Source organism: Oculina patagonica, chromosome 9 (assembly GCF_052425735.1).
Source record: "Oculina patagonica isolate OP01 chromosome 9, crgOcupat, whole genome shotgun sequence".
NCBI lineage: Eukaryota > Metazoa > Cnidaria > Anthozoa > Scleractinia > Oculinidae > Oculina > Oculina patagonica.
Window position 1 is genome coordinate 6,581,093 of NC_135766.1, and position 27,200 is coordinate 6,608,292.

Sequence of the window (27,200 nt, forward strand, 5' to 3'; positions counted from 1 at the left end):
ATGGATAACTTTATAGAGCATTAGACATGAACTGTGCCGGAACTAGTACAGTTGAGTCCGCGTCGACGGAGTAGGGACTCATCCCTGGCCAGATTTCGATTTCATTGGTCGAACCGGTCGAAAATTGTCACGTGACAATTATCCAGGCTCTTCACACCTTTTGTAAACTCTTGGGACCTTCTCTTGGACCTCTCTGATCTTGCTGGTGGTGGTGGATCGTGGTGGTAAAGTATTTGCCCGAATCTACAAAGTCTTACCTTGGAAGAATGTCTGAGACAGTAGGAAAGGTGAGAAATTTGTTAAAGTTGCTACATGTACTCTGTTTACTTAGCTTGTTACGGTACAACCCACACTAAAAGATCGATAAGCCCCCAAGCAAACTAACGGTATAGCTTTAATATAAAGACTTAGCTTATTATTTGTCGTTCGTTGCAAAATTATTTTTCTGCAAATCGATGCACGTCTCAAAAATAAAGGTGTAACCAAGCTACCTGAATTACAAAAATGAACTTGTCCGATTTGAATGAATTCGATGTTTCGCAGGTTACACGAGTAGTCCCTCGTGTTTCACAGGCAGCTTACTGAAACCAGGAATACCGGAACATCGGAACACCGGAAGACCACGGGACACCGGAATTTTATCGGAAGTGTTTAGGAATTTGACGGTATTTTAGCAGCAAATACTTAAACCCGAAACAAAACAAAGCAAAACCACTGACACAAAACAAAACATGCACAGTTAGCTTTCACTTCAGTTTGCTTGTAGTTTGCGGGGCATAGGCAGGGCATTTGAATTTAGCTGAGGCTTTCCGTTCAAATGCTCAACCCCAGGGCATTTGTGGATGTTCAAAAGAGTCACCAAACTTCAATAAAATGTTGTAAGAAAGTCCATTAAAACTACGGGCAGACAATTGCTGTCAAACCCCCTGCCTATATGCCCGGCCTCCCCCCACCCCCCCAGCAGCTTAACATTGATAGGTGCATTAGTTCCACTCCGGCTTGGTTGCGGTTAGTTCCACTCCGGTCTGCTTGCTGTTAGCTTTCACTCAGGTTTACTTGTGGTTAGCTTTTATTTGTTGGTTAGGTTTTGTTTCGGTCGTAGTTTCGGATTTTAGTTCATGTTGAAATAGATGAAATGAAAGGAAACTAAACCTAGATTTTAAAATATTTTATAAAAATAGTTGACACTGACTTAAAGATTATGTTCAGGCTGTGTCGGCTACTGCTGTAGCCTTCTTCAGTAATATGTAAATTTAAAAACAGCGTCCCTTGTGTTATTGGGTTGGAATTCTAAAACGTGAATAAAAACAGGTACAGGTTACGGTTCTTATAAATGTCCAGGAATGCTATGTGTTCATTATAGAGTTTGCATCTCAAACTGAAATAAAAGCTTAAACCACAAATAAAAGCTAACCGCAAGCAAACCTGAGCAAAAGCTAACCAGAAGCTGAAAATCTAGTTGCATATGCGACCAGTTGGTTGTTAGCTTTGAGCCCTGTCAAGTGAAGATTTTCATGGGGTCTCAACTGAATTTAATGTGAGTATTATCTGTCTAAAACATGTTTTCATTGTAAACACTTTCAGCCCATATTGTGCCGTGCAGCAGTAGCTTGGGAGCCCAAGAAACCTCTTGTTATAGAAACTATTGAAGTTGCACCCCCTAAGGCTGGAGAGGTGCGGATCAAAATCCTTGCAACAGGTGTCTGCCACACGGACAGCTATACACTTGGTGGACATGATTCAGAAGGAATGTTTCCATGTGTTCTTGGACATGAGGGAGGTGGTATTGTTGAAAGTGTTGGTGCTGGAGTAACAAAAGTTTCTCCTGGTAAGTTTAAAAAAATACATTTGCCAACCTTTTTTATGTAGAAATATAATTTATTCAGAGTTAACTTTGAGTCAGTGATGGTTGGCAGTCGTTCCATGCGTGTGACTAAGTGTGACCTTAGCAGTGGTAACACCTTGTGAGTAGTACATGGAGTTGCTGCTTGCACAATTAAAAATTAAAAGAGCTGTATTATCTGCTGGGGTCTAATACTGCTGTGAAAATATTGGATCAACAATGTAACATTCTGGTTGGCTGATAAATGAATTTGCCACATGTAAATGCCATTGTCAGTTGCCTTAGTCCTTTTTCAATATATTAAAGATGATTTCCAGTCCGTACTGCGCAATCTCCTCCTGCAATGTTTGTGAGTCTCACAAACAGAAGAATGTTTACTAGCAAAAATAAAAATTCCGGGACAAAACTTACCTTTTTCTTCATTATTAACGCCAGATATCCTTGCAAAACAATAATAATGAGTAAAAGAAGCTCGACGGTATTTCAAACGGACGTTTTAGCTCATCGTGAATTCTTGAACGAAACGATCCATAATGGCGAACAAAAAAACTTCATGTACGCTATCACTGAAGTGTAACGTTTCAACAAATTCAAAACAAAAATGAAAACAAACCCTGAGTCTGCGCAGTACGAACTGGAAATCATCTTTAAATATTTTAATAATTTTAGTCATGTGCTTTTGCAGGTGACCATGTTATACCACTTTATATTCCTCAATGTGGAGAATGCAAGTTTTGCAAAAGTCCAAAGACCAATCTTTGCAGTAAAATAAGGTAGCAGTATACTGGTACACTGCAAAATTTAATAATTAAACTTGGTTCAAATACACTTCAGTTTCTATCAAACACTCAGTTACCGGTAACATAAAATCTTTATTTATACTAGGGGTAGTTAACACTAAAAGTGCCCCGGTCTTTTGATCTTATCTGATTTGTATAAAATGGAAACTCGTTTGTGTTAATTTTTTGAGGGTTGTAAATGTGCGCGAAACTGTAGCTTGCTGTTTAGTGTTAGTGGCTATCGCATCTGGGTACTGGGTGAGGCATTGATGGGCAGTGAGAAGTTGAAGATAGCTCAATTTTATTGTAAAATATTTATTTCGCTTTCAATTTTAAAATACTAAACTATATATTAATTTTTAACGTGGCAGTCACGTTTTTGAGCTTTTGCAAGGTAAGGATATTTGTTTGGTTTTTGTTGCCATCCAAATGGATCACAAAGCTTGCCACTGTAGTGCAAGTTGGTTACAATTGCTGGATTGAAAGACTCAGTACAAATCTGGGATTTGTCAGACACAAATCACACACAAGAGCGACTGAAAGACTCAGTCGAAAAACCAAATTTACATAAAGAAAACAAAACACTCGTACTGCGCAGTAGCTCACGATTTCTGACTTTCTACTTAGTTTCACTATTCTCAATGTTTTCTTTATGTAAACTGTTTAATTCAGCAATCGTATTAAACCAACTTGCTCTACAATAGCAAACTTTGTAATCTATTTCGATAGCAACAAAATCCAAACAAATATCCTTACCTTGCAAAAGCTCAAAAAAGACTGCCACGTTACACTTCTCTTGCTCAAGCTCAAAAACTTGGTTGCCTTCAGGGGTGTCACACTTCAAAACGCTGTTATAGCGCGTCCGGGTTGAATTCTAGATACATAAAACCCTATATTAAATTAAAGCTCATAGAACTGGCTATCTAAATATTTCATCCATTTTGTGATCAAATAAATTGTTGATTTTTTTACGAGGTCTAAATACGAAAGTCAGAATCGGCTATTGAAAGCTTTAAAATTCGCTAATTTGATTTATTTGAGGGTTTCCGCACCCAAAGTGCTAAAAAACGTGTCGGCGTTTTGTCGTATTCAATTACAGTAAAAAGTTACAGAGCATTTTCGAAGAAGGGCTAAAAACATGGATTGATCGTACAAAAAAGCCTCTCAACGCAAAAGTTTTTATAAATAAAACAGTCGCCGACATGTTTTTGTTGCTGACATATTGAAGTAATTCCTCTGAAGATTTGAAGTCAATTAAACAAAATCCCTTGGAATTTTAGCTACCATGCGAAAAATATAATTCGAGAAAATAGCGTTTAGAAAAATCTATCGCTTCGCAAACAAACACCCCCCTCAAACTGCCTGCAAACACGTTCTCAGATGACTGGGTCAAGCAGTGCTTGGTTTGATTTTTTTCCAGTCACCATCTAGGGGAAATGTTCACGCAATTCAATCTTCGCACAAAGCCTCGAATTTCTACTAAAAGTGTAGCGACCGAATACAAAGCCCTAACTAAAAGATCAAACGTTTTCATCAAGTATCGCTTTGGGTGTTTATTCCCGACCGACAAAAGGTTAGAATGTTGTGTGATAATTACATGCGAGTCTGCCGATGTCACGTAGGCTCTTCGGCTGACACATTCTAATTAGCTTGGTTTTCACCAGCGACGCAAGCGCAAGCGCAAAAACGCAAGCACGCGAACAGAAAAAAAACCCTTGTGCTTGTGCTTGACACAAGTTCAAGCATAAGCATCAAAATTCAATTGTGTTTGTGCTTTTGTTTGCGTCGAAGCCGTATTCACGGTGAAATTATAGCCGTTAAGCTTTGCTTGCGCTTGTGTTTGCGTCACTAGAGAAAACTAGGCTTTAGAATACGTTTTTGTCGGTAACTCGCGTGCGTTTCAAGTTTTTTAAATAATCTTTTTGGTATATCGGATATAAACTTAAAATCTTTCATGCGGCTTGAAAATTTTGGAAAAAAAGCACCCCTTAAAGGTATACGGTATACATCTCGCCAAAATATGATCCACAACATGTGCGAGATGAGAGTTGTGGAGTTGTGAAGACGCGTAATCCGGGAAGCTGCTTGAACGTCACCATTACCCAAAACCCATAGCGGGCAAGTACTATTGTTATGTCAGTATTACCTGAGAACACTTTGCGGGCAAGCGCTATTGCTACGTCATCATTACCCGATACTATTTGCAGGCAAACCCTATTGTTACGTCATCATTACCCGAGACTAGCTTGCACGCTCACTTCAACCAAGTCGAGATTTTTTCTGCCTTCTGCCTTCTGTGTATTTCCTCTATATTTTCCTTCTGTAACTACTTATACGTGGGGACCACTATAATGCCTCCTCGGGCCAAAGCCCTGCGGGGGCAATTATGTCCAAAGCAAATTCTGTATAATAAGTTTCAAAAAGTGTAGTTCGTTCAGGATTAAGCATCTTTTTCCATCACTACTTCAGATGTTTGTCATGTATTATCAATTCTCTACATTTGAGGTCCCTACTTTCAGAGGATGGTTTAATACTTTTAGTTGGTTGCCACTTAGAGTGTAGCTATTCATACATGTATGATGGTAGCTTGTTTATAGCATGAACTACATTAAGTACATGCCAAAATTTACTATAATCATATCACTACCAGTACCACTGGTCAAAATTTAAAGTCACATAACCCCAGTGCCCTTAAATAGACAGCTGACCTAAATCAAAGGATTTAGCAGCATTTTTACTGCTTCAGTATGTTTTCTTTGTTTTTTGAAGTATAAAATAAATCTACATGTTTTGATGCTTTCATTGTAGAAATTCTCTTTGAAGCTATGCTTTTTTATAATGCCTTTTTTCCTTCAAAATGGCCAGTGTTTTGGGCATTTCATCTCTAAAACTAGGACGTGTCACAAATAATTATTAACTGTTGACATAATTATTGCAACAGCTTCCAGAAGCTTGTTGTGATATCCCACATGGCACAGGTTTTCACAGATACATGTAAATGGAACCATTTCTGACTGGGTAGTTCATCTCACTTGTAGTTCTAGTCTAGGACTTTACCCCTACTAGCATGGGCATGCACACACTTTTTTCACAACAGCCACTTTTTCAAGAAAATTATCAGCTTAAAATGCAACACTATTGACCCAGCAGACTGACCAGAAAAACTCCTCTCCAGAGCCATGATCATAACATCATTTGAATTACATGCATAATAAATCATAGTTTGTTTTGTTGGCTGATTTCAGGGCAACCCAAGGTAAAGGTGTAATGCCTGATGGTACATCACGTTTTTCATGCAATGGAAAAACCCTGTACCACTTCATGGGCACTAGCACATTTAGTGAGTACACTGTTGTGGCTGAAATATCAGTTGCAAAAGTAAGCATTGTTGATTTTTGTGTGCATGTTCAAATAATCTAATGGTTCTACATAGCTAGTATTAAATTCACATTCTTTACAAAAAAAGTGTAATGGTTGAAAAAGTTTGCAAAAGGCTAGAATGAGTTAAAGGATGAGGATTTTCCAGCATTGCTGAGGAGGATGTGGGTGGGGAAACATTATATTTTATATAGGCCTGCAAGAAATCCAGGATTTTAATTGGACTTTGTTACTTTATTCTTGTCCATGTTCATGTTAATTAAAGAATCTTTAGAGAAATAAAGTGCTTGACTTTTTTAAATGCAGCTTGGATAAAAACAGATTTCCACGTAAGGTTCAAAAGAACACAAAATAATTAATATTTAATCATTATTATTGAGTTTGGCCTTAAATTACTTTCCAAGAAGAGGGCAATAATGGAGCTCCTGCATGTCCTGAAGGGGCGTGCAGGCAGAGCATCCATGACTTAGCGAAATTGGTAAATCCATCAAGCCGAGAATTTTGGGGTGTCTCCCTCACTCGTACGTACACACGGATTAGGCTTGGGGACAAAGTTGCCCATGTCGTCAGAAGTGTCGTCTGAAGCAAGGAAATTACGAACTGCAAATCCCGGATTGCAAATAAACGACAGGGCGAGTCAAAATCCAGACACCAAGCAAAGCTACGCCGCGACACTTCACAGCAAAACATCTAAGAGATCATCCAAATGCTCTATTTTATTTGTCTTTTTCCCATCAGTGAGTGTATTGAACCTTAGTGGGAAAAATTGTCCCTCTATCTCATTCAACAGATAAACAGTTAAATTTTAATTTCAAGTTCTTCCCAAAATATTCCGCTCACAATGTCCCCAAGGCCGTATGGGGATCGAGCTCTGCTTTTAGGCTTGCCTAAATCTGACTATATATATTGACATGCCACAATATGTCAGTTCTTACAGAATGCACCTTGCATTTTTTGCAGTTGTTAACAACATTAATAAGTAGTTTCCAACAAATTGATGTGCATGTATAAACATAACCATTTAAGACTATTTTGTTACATGTATGTTGCTTGGATTTGTTTTGAGTTACTCTGTATGTAGCAATATGCAGACAAATTATGTTGTGGTTCAATTTTATCCTTGGTTCAAATTTTATTTTCCTTTGGTTTTTGGGTAATTTGGTAATGTACAATAATGAGTTTAAACAAAGGAAAATTTAATTTGAACCAAGGATAAAACTGAACCACAACACAACACATACACAAAGTGGCAAGTTTTGTTAAGCAGTATAATTATAAGCAGAATAAATGGGTTACCAAAAATGAATCTGATGTTATGGTTCTTATTCAGGTAGCTGAAAAAGCCCCTCTTGACAAAGTGTGTCTTCTTGGCTGTGGTATTTCAACAGGATACGGTGCTGCCTTGAATACAGCTAAGGTAGGAGGAATCAGTGAAAGTAGTTGGATTGGGATCACATTTCATGTACTTAATTATTTTTCACACGCTAATTAAAAAGGTTACCACAGACCACCACAGGTGTCCTTAGGCAAAAAAGTTGTAAGCATGTGATTGTTGTTTTAGACTCAACCACCACAATCTACTCCCACTTATTTGCATCTCATTGGATAACTATAGAACGCATTTGTCTCGTGCCTCATTTTTAAAGGACTGATTGATAATGAACTAAGATAGTAGGTCAGTGGGCCTCAAAAAGGCTGTGTTGTATCATGTAATTAGTTTACGTGGCAAATGAAAATTTGCTCCTACATGTATTCAGCCTCTGGATTCTCTTGTCTTTTCTTTCAATATTTTGTAAAAAAGGAGGTAGGAAAATTCTGAGGGGAGATTAAATTGAAACTGTATTTGTGTTTGTTTATTTGATCACTTGCATCTTTGCTCTGTCGCTAGCATTCTTACTGCGGTTTTCGGTGATATGTGAACTCTGAAATTCAATCCTCGACCAACAGTTTACACAACTGGGTCAAAAGGACATGTCTATCAGTTGTGATTAGTTGATTTTGATCCATTTTGTTTGTTTCTGGTTTTTGTGGTTCGTGGCTGTTGCCATAATTATGATTGACTGCAGCGAAAAACCTAGTCGTTAGTTGGATTGTGAATTTCAGAGTTCGCATACCACTGAAAACTGCAATAAATTTCAGGGAAGTCCATTGAGGGAAGTCTACTGGTAGTCCATTAAAGTAGTCCATGGACCAGGTCCATCTGGGTAGTCCATGAACTGGGGGTCAGGGAAATGTACCCACGCCAAATACACAGCAATAGCTTTCGATGGACTGAAGCTTATCACCAACAAACAACTACTTCATTACCTCGGCGCTTTTTTAAAGTTTTTTTTCTTAAAATCAAGCTTCAAAGTTTGGGGTGTGGCTTATCTATGAGTACAGCTGATACACAAGTTTTTACCATACTCATGACCAATGACAATCAGTGAATTATTAATGAATAATCAACCGATTAGTCACTGAGTAATTATAGATGACTAGGTAGAGGTTTTATAGTTTTCAAAAACATGTTAAAAAGTGATAAAGTGATGTCCATGAAAACCAATCCAAATCAAAAAATAAATGGTACATCAACATGTACATGGTGAAACATCAGAAATCTTCATATTTCTTATCAGTAGATAAGTGCTATTAAGGAAGTTTTCATTCGGAAAGCGTTGACTTGAAATGTTGTGCATGACAGAATTTTGTTGCATTTTGGAAATGACTTAGTCTTGTCTACTGTTGCCTTAATTTAGGAACTTTTACTTTCAAGGTTGGTTACTTCTATCTCTTATTTTAAACTCAAATACCGAACTGAAATGCCAAGATATTTTGGTTTCTTGATAACTAACTTTCATTTAAGTTTTTTTGTAGTTTAATTAGTTGTGATAAATGAATTGAAAGCTGCTTGAAGCAAATTTCTTTCTAGTCTTTCTAAAACAGCACATGCACAAATTCAACAGTTCCTACTTGGAAAAAAATCGCTTTATATTGTGCCTTTCATTGTTGTTCAAAGGCTTTTTCATTGAACACTGAGTGCACTCTCATAATTCTTTCATAACTAACACCAAAACATATAAGAATTCCTGTGATACTGCCCCTTTAACATAAAAGTCTTTTGCATGTCACAAAAAAGTCGAAGTTCAGTAGGCAGACACACATTTGTTGTACTGTTCTTTAATTCACTTTGTTAGAGTGTATATTAAGCAGCTATTCATTTCTCTTCAAAAAGTTTAAATACTGATTCTTTTTTGTTGTTGTTCAGTGTTGAGCCGGAGATCACAATGTCACACTGGCAAGTTAATGAACATGCAGACAAAGCAACAATAGCCTATTTTAACTCTACCTTGTGTTATCCTTTACCATGACATCATTTGTTGCAACAAACCTAGGTAAAACCAGAGAAAATGTGTGGCATGCTGCATCAATGCCAAGGCAAGAGCACAGTTTTGATCTGTGGTCAGGCTGTGACAAACCCTCACCAAATGGGTAAAAACGTTTGGGTGCTACTGTAAACCCTGATTGCCTTGATTGAGTTTTTAAATTTAATTTGCTTTTGATAGGTGGAGCCTGGGTCTACTACAGCAGTGTGGGGGCTGGGAGCTGTAGGGCTGGCTGTGGTGATGGGCTGTAAGGCTGCTGGTGCCTCGAGGGTCATTGGGGTTGATATCAATCCTGAGAAATTTTCCACAGGTTAGCTTAACTTACCAAATGTAGATAGAGCTTGTGTGAGTGGATTCCACCTTGTTTACCAAAGGGGTCACATGAGATAGCACTGCACCTGCTTTAACTAAAGCATCTGCCATGGATGTATATAGTAGTTTAATGTTATAGGGCTGGGTCCCAGGAAGGGCATGTAATCCGGGTGTCTAGAAAACGAAGACCCCCTAGAAAACGAAGACCTCGAAAACGAAGACCCCCTAGAAAACGAAGACCTCGAAAATGAAGACCCCCTAGAAAACGAAGACCCCCTAGAAAACGAAGACCCCTAGAAAACGAAGACCCCCTAGAAAACCACGAAAAATAAAACAAAAATTCCCCATATGCATAGGCTGACTTACCTTCAAATTTCCAAGATGGCGGAAACATTTACCTGATAAGTCCGCAGTGAAGACCTCGCCAAAACTCCCTTGACCGATTTTGTCTTTGACTTTAACGCCACCAATATCGAAAGTTGGGACACCTTGAATGGCTGTAGCATTCCGATTTTGAAAAACGGGTAATTTGAATTGATTCGACATGTTAACATATCGAACAGACAAGTCGAAGTACACGGGACAATTGTAAATTCGCGCCAAATTGCACATTTCGTCCTGACGTCATGTATAGCGTCTCCTTGGATGACAGGGGTGGGAGGAGGGAGAAAGATTTTTCCAGTAATCATTATACTATATGCTATGAACAAAATGAAACATATATCTATCTGGTCTCTTGCGCTGGGTTATTTCGGATTCTCCCCTGGCACCGATCTTGTTTGTGAATAGAGGAGAAGAGGTGAGGGGTGATTGTCCGGGGTGACTGTCCTCCCCTCCCAGGATTTGTAAATTATGGTCTTCCCGTTAGGCTAAAGGTCAGCCAATGTGATGTCTTGTTTATTTACATCAAGAAAAACAAAGGCATTTGGTGAGATTTGTATTGACGACTTCCATATAATTAATTGGGGGGTTTTTGCACAGGACACAGATAAAGGTAAAAAAATTAAATTCTAAATCAAACAATCAGTACACGCGTATGTGGCCGAACGAAGCTTTGTGCGATCGGAATACACGTTTGTTTGAATATGCGATCTTGACATCTCTTTTGTCTCACGGATAGAATTTCAGCGGCTTTCGCACATTACAACAGGGGGTCTATGTTTTCCAGTGGTCTTTGTTTTCCTTGAAAGCTAGAAGATAAACAAACGCGAGCAACACGCACGCACCATTCAGCAACCGGAAGTTCTTTCTCTCTTTCGATCACCGTTGTTGTTCATTCTGGTGGCTTTGTTTTTCCCAAGCGCCATTCTAACACCAAAGGGCCCTATTTAAATGTTCTCATTACAGAAGTGTAGAATAATTGAAACTCAGTTACCTTGTGATTTGGCGCGTGGTTTGGAACCGACTAAGGCACATACAGAGAGAATAACTTCCGGTTGCTGAATCGTGCGTACGTGTCGCTTATGTATTTTCAACGCATTTCGTTTCTTGTGTTGTTGTTTTCGTGTTATCTTTCGTGGAAGCAGATAACATCACCGATGTTTTATTTGTGTTGTGCCCGTTTATCGGGTAAATGTTTCCGCCATCTTGGAAATTTGAAGGTAAGTCAGCCTATGGGGAATTTTTGTTTTATTTTTTGTGGTTTTCAAGGGGGTCTTCGTTTTCGAGGTCTTCGTTTTCTAGGGGGTCTTCTTTTTCGAGGTCTTCGTTTTCTAGGGGGTCTTCGTTTTCGAGGTCTTCGTTTTCTAGGGGGTCTTCGTTTTCGAGGTCTTCGGTCTTCGGTCTTCGGGGGTCTTCGTTTTCTAGACACCCCATGTAATCCCTCTGTGACAAGGTGAAATCAGGTCCACCTTTTGCATTCAACCTTGTCACCCACAGAGGAATCATGTGACTGAGAGATTGTGTGGCAGAACACAGGCGGCCCAAGCGCACTATGTGAATTATTCATAAAGTTTTAGCGAACGTGACCCTTGCCTTTGAGCGGTGTTGTGTTACAAAGATGCGATTTATAAGGGTTTGTATGGGAACTCAACGATTTTCTTTCAAAAGGAATAATATGTAATGTTTCGCTAATAAAATCGACTAACCTTATTGCCTTGTTGTATACTTTGTTGTTTGTCCGCTTCTCAGGCCATTTTGAAGCGTTTTCGGTGAGTTAGCGCTGGCTGGTGGTGTTCCACTATAAACGAAGTGAAGGCTGGAGACCTCTGAGCGAACCCTCGCCACGCGAAAGCTAATAAATTCTAAACAAGTCAACGCAAAATCCCCGAATTGCCACCATTTAGACCGCAGGTTAATGTTCTAACCGTACGATTCGCGCTAGCTTCCAAATCATCGATTCTGCCCATCTTCACTTCACCATTCTCCGAAATCCGAACGGCTGCACTACGAGATTCAAACACTAAAGCTTGGCGACCGCGTCATAGCGACAAAATGACATTCACCCGACGGGAGGGTCGCTACTTTTGCCGCTCGCAAAATGACACCGTCGGGGGAGCCGGTGCGTGTAATACGTATACGGACGGCCAAATACAGGTCTACAGTGAACGAAATGTAGCTCTTAAAAGAACTGTTATGAATCTATCTATAAAAACAATCTTACTGAAATCCAATGGCTAACGGACTTGATTGTTTGCGAAAAAATAAATTCTGATAAGTGTTTGAACCGTTGGAAACGAGCTGTCTGGTTTTGAAATCAGTGTCAGATCAATTGAAACTCTTTGCGGTTTCAAGTGCAGTTTCAAGTGACAGGTCACGCGCGTGGTTTCAGTTCGAATTACACGCACCGGCTCCCCCGACGGTGTCATTTTGCGAGCAGCAAAAGTAGCAACCCTCCCGTCGGGTGAATGTCATTTTGTTGCTATGACGCGGTCGCTAAGCTTTAGTGTTTGAATCTCGTAGTGCAGCCGTTCGGATTTAGGAGAATGGTGAAGTGAAGATGGGCAGAATCGATGCAAAACGGAGCTCTTCGAGAGCCCGTGCAAGGGAATTTGGAAGCTAGCGCGAATCGTACGGTTAGAACATTAACCAGCGGTCTAAATGGTGGCAATTCAGGGATTTTGCGTTGACTTGTTTAGAATTTATTAGCTTTCGCGTGGCGAGGGTTCGCTCAGAGGTCTCCAGCCTTCACTTCGTTTATAGTGGAACACCACCAGCCAGCGCTAACTCACCGAAAACGCTTCAAAATGGCCTGAGAAGCGGACAAACAACAAAGTATACAACAAGGCAATAAGGTTAGTCGATTTTATAAGCGAAACATTACATATTATTCCTTTTGAAAGAAAATCGTTGAGTTCCCATACAAACCCTTATAAATCGCATCTTTGTAACACAACACCGCTCAAAGGCAAGGGTCACGTTCGCTAAAACTTTATGAATAATTCACATAGTGCCCTTGGGCCGCCTGTGGGCAGAAGTAAACATTTCTAAGTCTCAGAAGTAGAGCATTTACTGCAAAACCTTATTGGGCAAAAGTGTCTTCTAATAGACCATGATTTGTATTCTCTGTATTGGACTGGAACTAGCTTGCAATGGAGGCTAATGCAGGTAATCTTTTCAAATGCATACATGTATGACATTATATTCCCCCGAATCAGCCTCCATTGCAAGCTAGTTCCAGTCCAATACCGAGAATACAAATATGGTCTATTTGTACAAAACATGTACAGAACCAAGTCCACCGACTACCTAAATGGACTAATTATATAATTGAGAGTAATTAATCATAAACTAGCTAACCAGGGTACTTTTCAGGTTATTTAACCAGTTGAAAGTACTCTGCTGACCAACTGGTTGGCCTGAATGCACTCCAGTTAGCCTACTTACAGTAAGCTCTCAATATTGATAGTAACTTAAGGAGACTTGATGTAGTTTTTTTAGCCGAAGGGTGGTTGTTTTGAAAATTAAAATTATCTAGGAAGCCAACATTCGATTTTTGCCAAAATACACTATAATGATCAAATATGGCCAAATTTTAATTTAATACCCGTCATTTAGTCACAAAGGTTACCATAGCAACGATTGACGTTTTCTTTTGTTCTCAAACAAGCTTGATTTTCTCGAAATCTAGATTGACAATTGGTATTCATTTTTTGATATGTTAAAGTTTAGTAGATTGACTAACTGTTGACGAAATTTTAGAAAAATCTGTAAGAGCGTTTTCAAGTAAATCAAGAATGAAATTTTCATAAAAACACCGTTTTAATATAAAATAGGCGCTTTAAAGTTGTTTCGTATTATTTGAGTACAGTTACTCTCACTGAAATTTAAATACTTACACCATCAAAGACCATTATCTAAAAGCAAAAGACTTTTTCCTTTAATTTGTTAAAATATATCGACAGCCGACTGTAGGAAATTATAAGAAAGTATCAAAAAATTCATTCTTGATAAATACTCTAAAACGCTCTTACAGATTTTTCTAAAATTTTGTGTACAGGTAGTCAATCTGCTATACTTGAACATATCAAAAAATGAATACCAAGAGTCAATCTAGATTTCGAGAAAATCAAGCTTGTTTGAGAACAAAAGAAAACGTCAATGGTTGCTATGGTAACCTTTGTGACAAAGTGACAGGTAAAAAATTAAAATTTGGTCATATTTGATCATTATGGTGTATTTTGGCAAAAATCGAACATTGGCTTCCTATATAATTTTAATTTTCAAAACAACCACCCTTCGGCTAAAAAAACTACATCGAGCCTCCTTAAATACTAAGAAAAAATCCAAAACACAAAACCATTACTATCAAAGCTCTGAGTCAATATATTATACATGATATTATTGTTATATTCCTGTTGTACATGTATGATATGTTAGGTAAGGATATCAGTAAGGGAATAAGGAAAAGAATATGCAAGAGACCTTATTTTTTTTTTTTTTTTTGCTAGCAGCTAATTATATAGTGTGTGGTTTTATTTGTAAACAGCTAAAGAGTTTGGATGTACAGAGTTTGTCAATCCCAAGGATCATGACCGACCTATTCAACAGGTTTGAATAACTTGCTGTTGGTTGAACAGTGTAATTAAAAACCGTAGTTAAAATGCTCTCTCTTCGTCATACTATGCCTTTGTTAATAGAAGCTCTCACTGAATCAAATGTGTGTTTGTTCCAGCATATTTCTGTAGCTGCAGATTTTGACTTTTTGTGTTTTGCTGCAGCCGCAATGGCTGCAAGCAAAACACATTGAGAGCTGAAGTTTGTGCCGTAAGGTGTAAGGTGTAAGTGCCGTAAGGTGTAAGTGCCGTAACAGAGGAGAAATCTGAACTACCGATGTCAATCAAATCCATGAACAAACAAAATCGAAACCAATGAACCGTAGCGCTGATCGCATTCGAAGTTACGGGCCAAAGTATTCGAACGCAAACCACGTTGGACACGTTGGAAAACAGAAAACCGATTTAAAAGTATATCGCATTGGGAAAGAAAACAAACTGTGGCGCGACCACTCCAGTTTTATGAGAAAATTATTCTGCAGTTTTCATCATTTACGAAAAGAGCGAAGACTTGGAACCTCGCCGAAGGTCATAAATATTTTCTCCAAAGGACCGGTTAGTGCACAGTTTGTAAACTTTCGCTTTGAAAATAAACTTACCCTCACCTTGTCTACACTGTCTACAGCATACTAGTACTGTATTAACTCTGAACTTCATATTTTAAAATAAAATGTATGAACGTGTAACTTGTCACGCAAAGACAGCTGGAAAGGAATATACCATGCTGGTAGGCTGCACCGCTAATTGTAGCTGTATTCGAGCTATATAAAAGACAGCTAGAAACGAATTAATACTAGTAACATCACAATGGGAAAGAAACTTATTCAGTGGTGCACACCGTCGAAAACAAAGAAATATTAAAGGAAGTTCTCATTCACCAGATTCACTGCATCAGATGCAACATTCGTCAGTTCGTGTTTAAATGCGTGGCGACCAGTTTGTTTACTAGTTATTAAAAAATAATACGGTCTTCATTTAATAAACAGTTCATCCTTAAATTTCAGCTTTTCTACGACTGACAGGTAGGTACTATAGTATAAGCCCCGCTAAAATAGCTGGAAAGGGAAAGTTTTTTGAAAAATGAATTTTTGACTGCCAGACGCGCTGGCGCCACATGTTTATTTTGTGAAGATTAATTAAACGCCGTGAAAAATAGAATTTGATGTCCAGCGAGCCACTGCATCTTCGGCTACGCAGTCCTCAGTGAATCCTCCAACTTCACAAATTTCTAAAACTTTAAGAAAACGAACTTTCGCAGAATCAAAAATTGGTCCTTATCGATCTTCCGATCTTGTTGTGAAGACACTGAAATTCGACGAGTGTTCATGCGTGAAGGGATGACTGACGAATGATAATAATTATTTGTAAACTTTCGCTTTCAAAATGAACTTTGCGTTACGTTCAACGCCGTCTTTCTGTTGTTGTACGCCGGTGCGCGTGCGATTATTTATAATTTCTGAATTTTGCATATTTAACTCAGGGTGACACAACAAGTTTGTTAAGAGTTAGTTGTTCCAGTGTTTAATTTGGGTGAAAGTGGTTAAAGAACCACTGTCTTGTCACTAATAAATATATCACATTGAGTTCTTATAAGGTCAATAGATTCTGTCTTTTTCGTTGTTGTTAAAACGCTACCATTGTGACAATGATTCCAAATACAACTAACGGTAACCAGTGAGATAACGCCACTAAAAGAATCACATTGAGTTCATTGAGATTTTTTTATAATGTTAAGAGTTACTGTTTTTTATCAAAGAGACAATCATGTCAGACATTACGTTAACTTACTAGTAATTAAATTATGTTTGCTGTCTTTGATTTCAACATAACATTGATCAGTAAAATTATCAGGATTGAATTAACACAAAGTGACTACAATATAGTGTAATTATTAACCTGCACACAAGTGACAGACAATAAAAGACGTTGGATTTCAATCTCGACTCACTTGTCTTTCATCAACATGTTCCCTAAGACTTTGCTCTAGCAGCAAAACACATGGACCCATTGGGGCCCTATTTTTTTCTTTCTCATCAGTGATAAACAATAAGTAAGATACATTCATATTTAACAAGTATTAAAAATTATTGCAAATATTCCCCTTGGACTTGTCTTGGGTCCGAGTAATCGCCGAGATTATATTTAGATGGCTGTGTGCGAAATTAATATAAATTTCAGAGGTGAATGTCATTGAACTACAAATTTATAAAGAAGTAAAACACGGAAACAACATGTATAACCCATTGACCCCTGGAGATTTTCCAAAAAATCACACTTATTGGGCGTTTTTGACAATTTTTTTGGTCAGTGTTGTGCTAACATTATATGCTCCATCCTGCTCAAAACACCACTTGCAACATGAAGCATGCCTTTTGTTTCAATAGCGTTGCATTTTATGACATTTTTGCTCTGAGGGCATGTGCAGAAGTCGAATTTTGTAGATTTTTGGGCCACAAAGTACTCTACCACTTTAGGCTCTTTGTTCTTTTCTTTTTTTCCCCACTTTTCCTTTTTCTCCTTTTCTTATCTTTTTACTGCACTTGTTGGCCTTCTAGTGGGCTTGTTCTCAGTTCAAGAATTTTAGAGAAAGCATCATCCTTGCACGAAATTTTTACCATGGAGCAGGAAGGGGTGTTTAGTGGAAATTTTTCTTCAAGTTTTTCACTGAAATTTCTGTGCCTTTTTGTGCATATTTCAGGGTTCATTAATACATACAATCACCACGATCTAGGTATCTAGGTGGGTGGCATGGCTTATTAACCAAGCCTTGAAATGCTATATTCAGCACCTAGTGCACTGAATGTAGCATCATAAACCAAGCCTCTCGACCAATCAGAGCATCTCATTCTTATATTCACCTCTGGAAATTATGATACCCTTACTGACAAAATTATGGTAATGAAGTTTGTCTGTGATGAAGCTGATTGCGTGTCGTCGTTTTATTACTGGACCTATTTGGCTTTTCTACATTATAGATTGTGTACCTATTAATTTTACAGAACTATAGTTGTACATGAAATACATGCAATACAATGTAGTGTGAATCTTTTGAGGTTAAATAAAGGTTCCTTCAATTTTGACACTGAAATTTCTGTGCCTTTTTGTGCATATTTCAGGGTTCATTAATACATACAATCACCACGATCTAGGTATCTAGGTGGGTGGCATGGCTTAGTAACCAAGCCTTGAAATGCTATATTCAGCACCTAGTGCACTGAATGTAGCATCATAAACCAAGCCTCTCGACCAATCAGAGCATCTCATTCTTATATTCACCTCTGGAAATTATGATACCCTTACTGACAAAATTATGGTAATGAAGTTTGTCTGTGATGAAGCTGATTGCGTGTCGTCGTTTTATTACTGGACCTATTTGGCTTTTCTACATTATAGATTGTGTACCTATTAATTTTACAGAACTATAGTTGTACATGAAATACATGCAATACAATGTAGTGTGAATCTTTTGAGGTTAAATAAAGGTTCCTTCAATTTTGACAGGTCTTGGCAGAAATGACAGATGGTGGGCTGGACTATACATTTGAATGCATCGGGAATGTTGGCACAATGGTATGCATGTTTCTAATAATGACCCAGCTAGTATGAGGATTTTACATTGCATTTTAATTTTTTACACTGTGCTCCAAAAATTATCTCAAGCATGCTTGATCATGCAAACAAATTTATGCTTAACAATGTTGTATACTGGGAGAGAAAGATGAAGTGATGAAATAACAAAATGGCATATGAAAATGTGATGGAATAAAGTTCCACTTTGAAAATCTTGGAGTACTGTATGCTTGTCCCTTCTTTCTGCACAGTATAGAAGCTCCCTAGAATAAACAATCTGAATTGTTAGTGTCCGGTACCTCTAAACCTAACTGGATGACTGGGTTTTTATTTTTCTTGTTCTGTTCAAAGCGTGCTGCACTGGAGTCTTGTCACAAAGGGTGGGGGACATCTGTTATCATTGGAGTAGCTGGAGCAGGACAGGAGATTTCTACCAGACCCTTTCAACTTGTTACTGGACGAACCTGGAAAGGGACAGCATTTGGAGGTAACAGAGGATGCAATGAACTTTACAAAGCTTTCAATAAGCTTATAAAGCCCCTTATTTCTTCTCTATTCTGTTGTAGTCTGCCATACCGAAAACTGTGCTACAGTCTGAGAAATATTTATAAATATTCTTTTTTATTTGTCCTGTGAGCACAAATAAGAAATGAATCATGCTAACTTTACTCAATGATGTGTGTTAATCAGGATGGAAGAGCTGTGAAAGTGTTCCTAAACTCGTAGAGGAGTACATGGCTGGCAAGTTGAAAGTAGATGAATTTATTACCCACTCACTTCCACTGGACAAAATCAATGAAGCGTTTGATCTCATGCATGCAGGGAAAAGGTTGGTTAGAAGTAAAAGTTCTGAATTCTTTCTTTCTTCTTCATATTTGGCTTCCTTTCTTAATTGAGGTGACATCATCATCGTGTATCGTGTATGGGTAGTTTATTTATGATGCTAATTTATATATATATACCCTAAAATTTTGAAAATAAGCTCCCCCCTTTAAGGAACAGAGTAGTGTCACCATGAGCTAGTGCCAGACTTAAAAATGCAATGAAGATGGTGCTCTAGCTGGCATTGCAAAAACGTACTGTACTAGTCATGAAAATTGGTAAAAGGTGGTTTGACTTCAGACGAATAGGGCAGTACTAGTAAGGTAAAGTCTGCTTCGAGCCTAGTGGCCCATACAGGCCGGAGCTTATCCCGGTTTCCGTAGCATTAAGCGACTAGGAGTATTGCTACTCCCCCCTGGATGGGATGCTAGTCCATCGCAGGGTTACCCCCCAGCAGTAAATTCGCCGGTACCCATTTATACACCTGGGTGGAGAGAGGCACTGTGAGAGTAAAGTGTCTTGCCCAAGAACACAACGCAGCGCCCCGGCCAGGCCTCGAACCCGGGCCGTTCGACTCGGAGGCGAGCGCGCTAACCATTGACCACCGCGCCTCCCACAGGGCAGTACTAGTAGAGGCCTAAAACTTTGAAATGTCTGGCTCACGTTTTCAAGTGATTACCTTTATTCACACTTCGTAGAATGAATTTATGCCTTTCTTTGTTGTTCAAAGGTGATTTACTTAATCACTGAGTGCACCCTCGTAATTCTATCATAGATTGCAAAAAAACAATTTTGTGATACTGCCCCTTTAAATTTCACACATAAAACATTCTTTCAAAAATAAGCGTTCGAATAGACCCTTCGAATAGAAGTCCATGAGTTTATTTTCGCTTCATTAGTGATCCCCTTTTGAATTAGACCTTGACAAAAACAAGAAAGAGAAAGGAAAAAACTTGCTAGATGTGGTAAACACGAAGAATGATTGCCATAGAGTATCAAACCCCCAGCTGCCTGGCTTCGCACGCCACCATTTTGTTATGTGTGCCATCATAAAGTGAATTACTTATTCTTCACTTGTAACCTGTGCAATAATTAAATACATAGCTTGGTCTGTACTGAGTAAACAAAGTTGCTAGTTACCTTGTGGAGACTTTCTGGCTTTCTTATTAAGCATTGGGTCACGTCTTGTTCGTGCTCAGTGATATGTGGAAGAAGCTTTTGCAGTAATAGCATTTGTTATTTTTCCTTAACTCTTAACTTTGTTGTGTTTATTTTGTCTCTGTAGTATCCGTGCCATTGTTAACTTTTGAGAGGAGTTGTACCAGGTAAAGTTCATAAAGGGTACATTTTCTGCCGAGACTTGAAGTCCTAGTTTATTTCTAAATTAGGGTTCGGTGCAAAAAGGGCGGACGTGATTTTGGACTAAAAAGCACATTGATCAATCGACTCTAAATTTCGCATCTGGGTTTGTTTACGTTTTGAAACATTGCATTGTATTTATTTTCCCTGGTTTTTGCTTCGTTTTAAAGGAATAACGTATGCAGAACACTCTGTTTTCCAAGTCGGCGTTTTCTTGAAGTTTTTTGCATATGTTATTTCTCGGAAACAGAGCAAACGCCGGCGAAAATAAATTCATTACTGACACTGTTTCACTTATGTCAACAAACTCGCACGCGAATTTTGGAGTTGTTTTGGCAATGTTTATTTCAAGCCCAAATCACTTCCGCCCTTTTTGCACCGAGCCTTTGGGATCTTTTTTAAATATGCGCATGGACAGGGACCAAACGGGCTACAACTGGCAATAACTGTTTACATGGTCACCGCGTGCAAGTCACATGAACTTCCATGGTTAAGGTCACGTGATTGACATGAAATTGGGGTCTTAACATTTTGAGGACACACGCTACTCAAAGACAGCATCTTGTTAAGAAAAAATTTAGTAAGAATTCTAAAGCAGCAGTGATGGATTGATGAATAAATAAGATTTAGTCCCTACTTCCATCCTGGTATACCAATGGTATTATGGGTCTCTGGTTTTTTTGTCATAAATGCCTAACGGTATGGCACCTAAAAGTTGCTCTTTCCTTTCCAACCTCTCCTCCTATCCTTTGCTTCCTCCCTCCCTTTCTTTATTTATTTACTTGCTTCCTTCCTTCCATCCTTGTATCCTTTCTTCCTACCTACCTACCTACCTACCTACCTACCTTCCTACCTACCTACCAACCAACCTACCTAATAATAATAATAATAATATTTAATACTTATATTGCGCTTTTTCTATAAAAATATTCAAAAGCGCATTACAATAATTATTATTAAACTAAATTAAAAAAGTTACACAGTAAAAATGAATTTAAAATTACAATATTTACATATTAAAATTTCCAGAGTAATAGTGAAAGGTAGTAAATAGTAAAATTTAAGAATCACAATATTAAATCAAATGAATAACAAATCTAACTAAAAGCCTTTCTAAATAAATATGTTTTAACAGAACGTCTAAAAGACTCGATGGATGTTTCCTGTCTTATTGGCAGAGGAAGACTGTTCCATAAGAATGGGGCAGCTATCAAAAACGCGCGATCTCCCAAAGTCTTTTTCGTTTTCAGTCGAGGTCTTTCTAACAATACCTACCTACCTACCTACCAACCTACCTACCTACCTGCCAACCTACCTACCTGCCAACCTACCTACCAACCTACCTACCTACCTACCTACCAACCTACCTACCAACCTACCTACCAACCTACCTACCTACCTACCTACCTACCTACCTACCTACCTACCAACCTACCAACCTACCTACCTACCAACCTACCTACCTACCTACCAACCTACCTACCTACCTACCTACCTACCTACCTACCAACCTACCTACCAACCTACCTACCTACCTACCTACCTACCTACCAACCTACCTACCTACCTACCTACCTACCTACCTACCATTCATCTATCTTTTCTTTACACGCTTTCTTCTAACCCTGCCTTCCTATCTCCTCCTTTCGTTTTATTTTACATTTCCTTTCTATATTCCTTCCTTCATCGTCAACTTCCTCGAAGGATTATAAAAATTTGAGAAATGGACCATTGATTATTATCAGAAACCCATATGGGTTTCTGTTATTATATAATGTTACTATATTGTTCCTTTTCAGCTCATCCAAGCAAAGGCAAAGCCTACATAAAAGAGCTCTTATGACTGGATAAATGAAAAAATATTCCCGTGCCAGGGAAATGACTTAGTGTAACTTAGTCCTGAATAAAGTGATATTTTTCAAATACATCATGAAGTATTGTTTTTGTTATCACTCCGCCTTATTAATTACCGTCTTTTTGTGTTCTCTGAGAACTATTTGAGATTCTTTTTTTGCTGCAGCATTCACCTCTTTATCTCAACAAACATTTGCTTTGTATTGCGACCACTTTTGACTAACCAGGTAATAAAAATTACGAATGAAAAAAGTTGACACTGGCTAAAAATATTGTTTTTGGACGTTTCGGCCACTACTGTTGCCTTCTTCAGCAAGATAAAAATGCAAATGTTCAACGGCGTCCTGTATATGTAACGAATGTGTGAAAACTAAATGAACTTTTCGAGTTCAACAAAAGTCTCTAGAGCATTCTTAATGAGTCTATAAATTCTTAATGCTATTGTAAACGTTTGGTAGCGCTATGTGTTCGTTTATAGCGTTCCTATCTCGCACAGAATGCCAAGCTTCAAGAATTAGTCGTTGTTTCCACACCGTTGACCTGTCAACAATTTCGACGCTCTCCAAATCTATTTGATGGTCGTTAAGCATATGGTGTTTTGCCAACAAAGAGTTTTTATCCAATGTTGCGATGGCCTTTGCGTGTTCTTTCATACGTGTTTTTAGCGCGCGTGATGTCTGACCAACATAAACACAGTGTCGCAATCGTTACACTTGATCTTATATACAATTCCTCTGGTGTCCTCTTTCTCGATCCTGTCTTTTGGTTTTTTCAGTATGTTCGAGATGATACGTACAGGTTTATGGACGACCTTAATGTTGAAGCCACGAAGAACGTTCGCAATTCTTTCGGAAAAACCTTTGGCATAAGGGAGGATAACAAAACCACGATGGTCGATATCATTTGTTTCTTGTTGTCTTCTCGGTTGGCGCAGATTGTGAATAAAATTTGCAGGGTAGTTATTAGTGGCGAGGGCTTTCGCTACTCGCTTAGTTTCCCGTGATACTTCCTCCTCGGTGGAAGGAATGTTCCCCGCGATCCATGAGAGTGCGAGCGACCGAGTGTTTATGCTGGGGATGCCGATGGTGGTTTGATTTGAAATCCAGGTAACGATCGGTGTTGGTAGCTTTCCTGTAGACAGACACGGTGATCGAGCCATCTTCTTGTCTGGTTGTGAGTGGAATTCATCTACGCGTTCCCTTTTTAACTCGGAAAATTCCGAGTTTTGGTGAGTGGGCCCGATTTCACTCCTTCCCTCCTTCACTCCTTCCCTCCTTCACTCGATTCCTGTAAACATTTTAATTGAATTAATTAATTAATATCAAATTGAATTAATCAATTAATCTTGTGAAGCGGGTAGGGGGTTGGCTAAAATGCGAACTTTATCCGTGTTACTTTATATGAAGTACACAAAGGCTATATATTTGTTTCTGAAAACCAAATGTTCTCCTTGTGGTATGCATTCTTCCAGGCGTAGACCCAAGCACACGGAATTTTGTGCTGAACGCATGCGCATATATGAAGTACACAAAGACGATATATTTTCACCAAATTTTACTGAGAACTGGTTAAAATTCAACAAAATTTGGGGTTCGATTTATCGCCGAGTATTTCCGAAAAAAATTAGATGGTACTAGAAAAGAGTTTAATTTGAATGAAATATTCATCTATAAGCCGAGCGGTCATCAACAAACGAAAATTAACAAGCGTTTGTATTTATTCTTGGTCATTACCTTTTATTTTAGTGGCGGCTCCTTAAAAGCCATTTGGTTTAATGAGGAAGCAACGTTAGGAATGAAGTTTTTATTCGTCTTTTCTTCGCTATTTAGGCTGGAACTCGTCCTCCATCAGCTCGCACTGGAATATTATTTGTTTTGTTTGCGTATGAGATCACAGGTAACCAAAGCGTACTATGAGAGTTTGTATGGATGTACTCAATCTCGTCCCCAGAGGCCGCGATCCTTCTGGTCTGCGCCAGGGATCGGGACCTCTGGGCTATTCTAAAAAGCCGCCGAAACAATAAAAACACTTTTGATTGGTCGATCTGTAACGCGCCAAAATTTGAACGTGCGTCGGGATGGTTGTCCTGGCCCCTGGGGAGTTGAAAGTCTGTGCTTTATGCAAATTTACAGATTGTGCACGCAATCGTAACATGTGCAGTTTTTGGATGTATTTCTGTTTGGAGACGACATCAACAGTCTCAGAGCAATTCTTTTTCACTTAAATAAGCATGTTTAATGTATAACGATGTTTAATGATCCCAAAACAGCATTAATTACAATTACGTGACACGACCTGAATTTGCATAAAACCGCAGACATGTCTAGTCTCCTGTGAATGAATTAACGGTCGAATGACTTTTTAATTATTCAGTGGAACGGGGAGCGTGCGCAAAAGAGTCTTGCAATCTCTGGCGCACGCGCACAATCAAACCGGAACCAGGATTTCCTGGTTCCGGTTTGGATTCGTCCAGTGCCGTTGAGTTTCCCGACCGCTGGTCAAGGGGAACACAGGCTCTGGGGACGAGATTGGGATGTACTAAGAAGGCTTGTATGGATTTGAAATAAAGTCGAGAAAAATATCCCTTTTTACCGGTGAAAAGTTATGATGAAACTTTAAACCTTACCTGGTGTCACGTTTTTGTATTTCTAGTGCTTTAGAAAGTCGTACGCGCGATTTTCGTCTTAACCGTCTGTTGCGTACTAAAAGAAAGACAGTCTTTCTTTTAGTACGCAACAGACGGTTAAGACGAAAATCGCGCGTACGACTTTCTAAAGCACTAGAAATACAAAAACGTGACACCAGGTAAGGTTTAAAGTTTCATCATAACTTTTCACCGGTAAAAAGGGATATTTTTCTCGACTTTATTTCAAATCCATACAAGCCTTCTTAGTACATCCATACAAACTCTCATAGTACGCTTTGGTTACCTGTGATGAGATCGTCTTTTGAACTGACGAGGGAATTCGAAATCCCGCATGTCGTAAACAATGTCCTCGCAATCTCTTCTACAATAATTATTTCTGCCTGAGACTGTTTCTGTTCCTTTCCTTCTGTTCCTTTCTTTAAGTTTAGTTAATTTGCAGAGTCACTGCTAACGTGACTTTTCAAGAGAAGAAGGGTCAAGAAGGAATCGATCTATTTGACTAGTTGTCGCGACACCAGAAACTGGCCAATCAGAAGCGGTCGTTCTCACGCGCTTGGTAAACATTGTAACACGATCTGACAGAAATCGGCTGCATGTAATATTTTTGTTCAAAAGCGAAAACTTAAAAATACCACGACTTCTCTGCTAAAAGAAACCACTTCAGAAGAGTTTCATTGAATTGAGGATACTCGACAAATACTGGTAACAGCACATGTTTCGTTTTGGTGACATTTAAAGTTCACCCGCTTGACCTGCTTGATCTTTTCGCTGGCGAATTGCGACGAACTGATTCACTGAATGACAGAATCATCAGGAATCATCCCGTATTCTCTGGCAATTTTGCAGTTGTTCTGAACTGTTTCTACCTCGGCAACAACTTTCAACTTGAACGTTTCGTTATTATAAAACCAGTAGCTTTTGACATGATGATCGATAACTGCTTAATTCTTCTGAAGAATGCGTGATTGTTTGAGATGGGATTCTGAACTCAGGTGAATGTTTTGTCACGCTTGTGTACGGTTCTATTCAGTAAATTCATTCTTTGTCAGTGATTTGTTGTTTTTCAATTACATAGTTGTAATTTAACGATATGTTGATTCGCTGCATGTGGACTGTTTTATAGCTTGAAGCAAAAATTGGGTCTAGCTTATAGCTGAGTGATTTGGGTTTATTTTTTGTCAGTTTAACTGGTTCCAAAAACTAAAAGTCTAGGGTTTCGGCAGCCTCGTCCCCAGGCCATACCGCGCTATGCGAGTGAGCGGAGGAGGACTGAAACCGAGCGCGATAGCGCGAGGCCTGGCACAAAATGGCAAAAAAGTCCCAGTTTAGCGAGAAAAAGTCCCAGATATAGCTCGACGAAAATATACGTTTTTCTGCGAGGAAAAGAAAATATTTCTGGTTCATAAGAAAACTGCATCCCTTTTGAACATTTGTGGACTATTTTAGATGGCGGAGACGAACTGTAATGCCGTTTTTTCCTGCCTTGCAGAATGGTATTGGTCGTATTAGAGTTAAGAAAATTATTCTGTTATCATTGTTTTCGTTCACTACTCATAGTGATACATGGGTCTACATGTATCTAGAAGTTCTTTGTGGTAAGCAAATTACGTTCGCCAGGTACTAGTAACTGTGGTAGTTTTATTTAAACCTGAAAGGCGTCGATCTCAATGTTTATAGAGCTGGGCTCGGGATTTTCGACCTTTGTTGTTTACAAATTTATGTGCGAAAACAAAGAAACAGTTCAGCTTACTTGAGAGAAGAGGGCTGATCCCCCGATGCATGTAAGCTTGTCATTGATTACCTGTAAATTTTTATTTCGCTTTTTAGAGAAAAAAAAATCTAACTCTCGTAAACCAAAACTTTATTTGATCTTGTTGTAGCCTGTTTTTCTCTTGTATACTCTGGCTCAGATCATTTCATTAGCAGGAGATGTTAATCCAAATCCTGGGCCATGTTCAGGTAATATATAACAAGTATGCTTTAATCATTTTCGTCAATTCAATGAGCTTATTAAATAAAAATTACAGCTGGTCATGCTTATTGCAGATTCCGAGTGTGAATTGATAACATTTCCATTGTGTAGCACCACTAAATAGCCAAATGTCAAAATGTCAGCCCAAAAGGTGTGGAAATTTATTTCAATTTCCCTCAGTTGCAGAGTTAGCATTTCAGCTGAAGTTTATATATTTTGCTGCCAATTTTCGTGTGCACTGCTTTCCCCTTTAGACAAGGTACATACTGCATCATTGTAGACACAGCTTGTTTAACAAAGTATGA

The 27,200-nt window shown here is 38.7% G+C and overlaps 1 protein-coding gene across 1 annotated transcript; it reads left to right on the plus strand.

The window, feature by feature from the left end:
* The first annotated feature begins 124 nt into the window (after positions 1-124).
* Positions 125-22,347, plus strand: LOC144666770 (alcohol dehydrogenase class-3-like). Its single transcript, XM_078528160.1, has 12 exons — positions 125-287; positions 1,585-1,828; positions 2,529-2,616; positions 5,868-6,000; positions 7,331-7,417; positions 9,546-9,675; positions 14,605-14,666; positions 18,173-18,241; positions 18,593-18,728; positions 18,932-19,070; positions 20,349-20,388; positions 22,222-22,347. Exons 1-11 carry the CDS (start codon positions 267-269, stop codon positions 20,371-20,373), a joined length of 1,134 nt encoding a protein of 377 aa, XP_078384286.1. The 5' UTR covers positions 125-266; the 3' UTR covers positions 20,374-20,388; positions 22,222-22,347.
* The last annotated feature ends 4,853 nt before the right edge of the window (positions 22,348-27,200 follow it).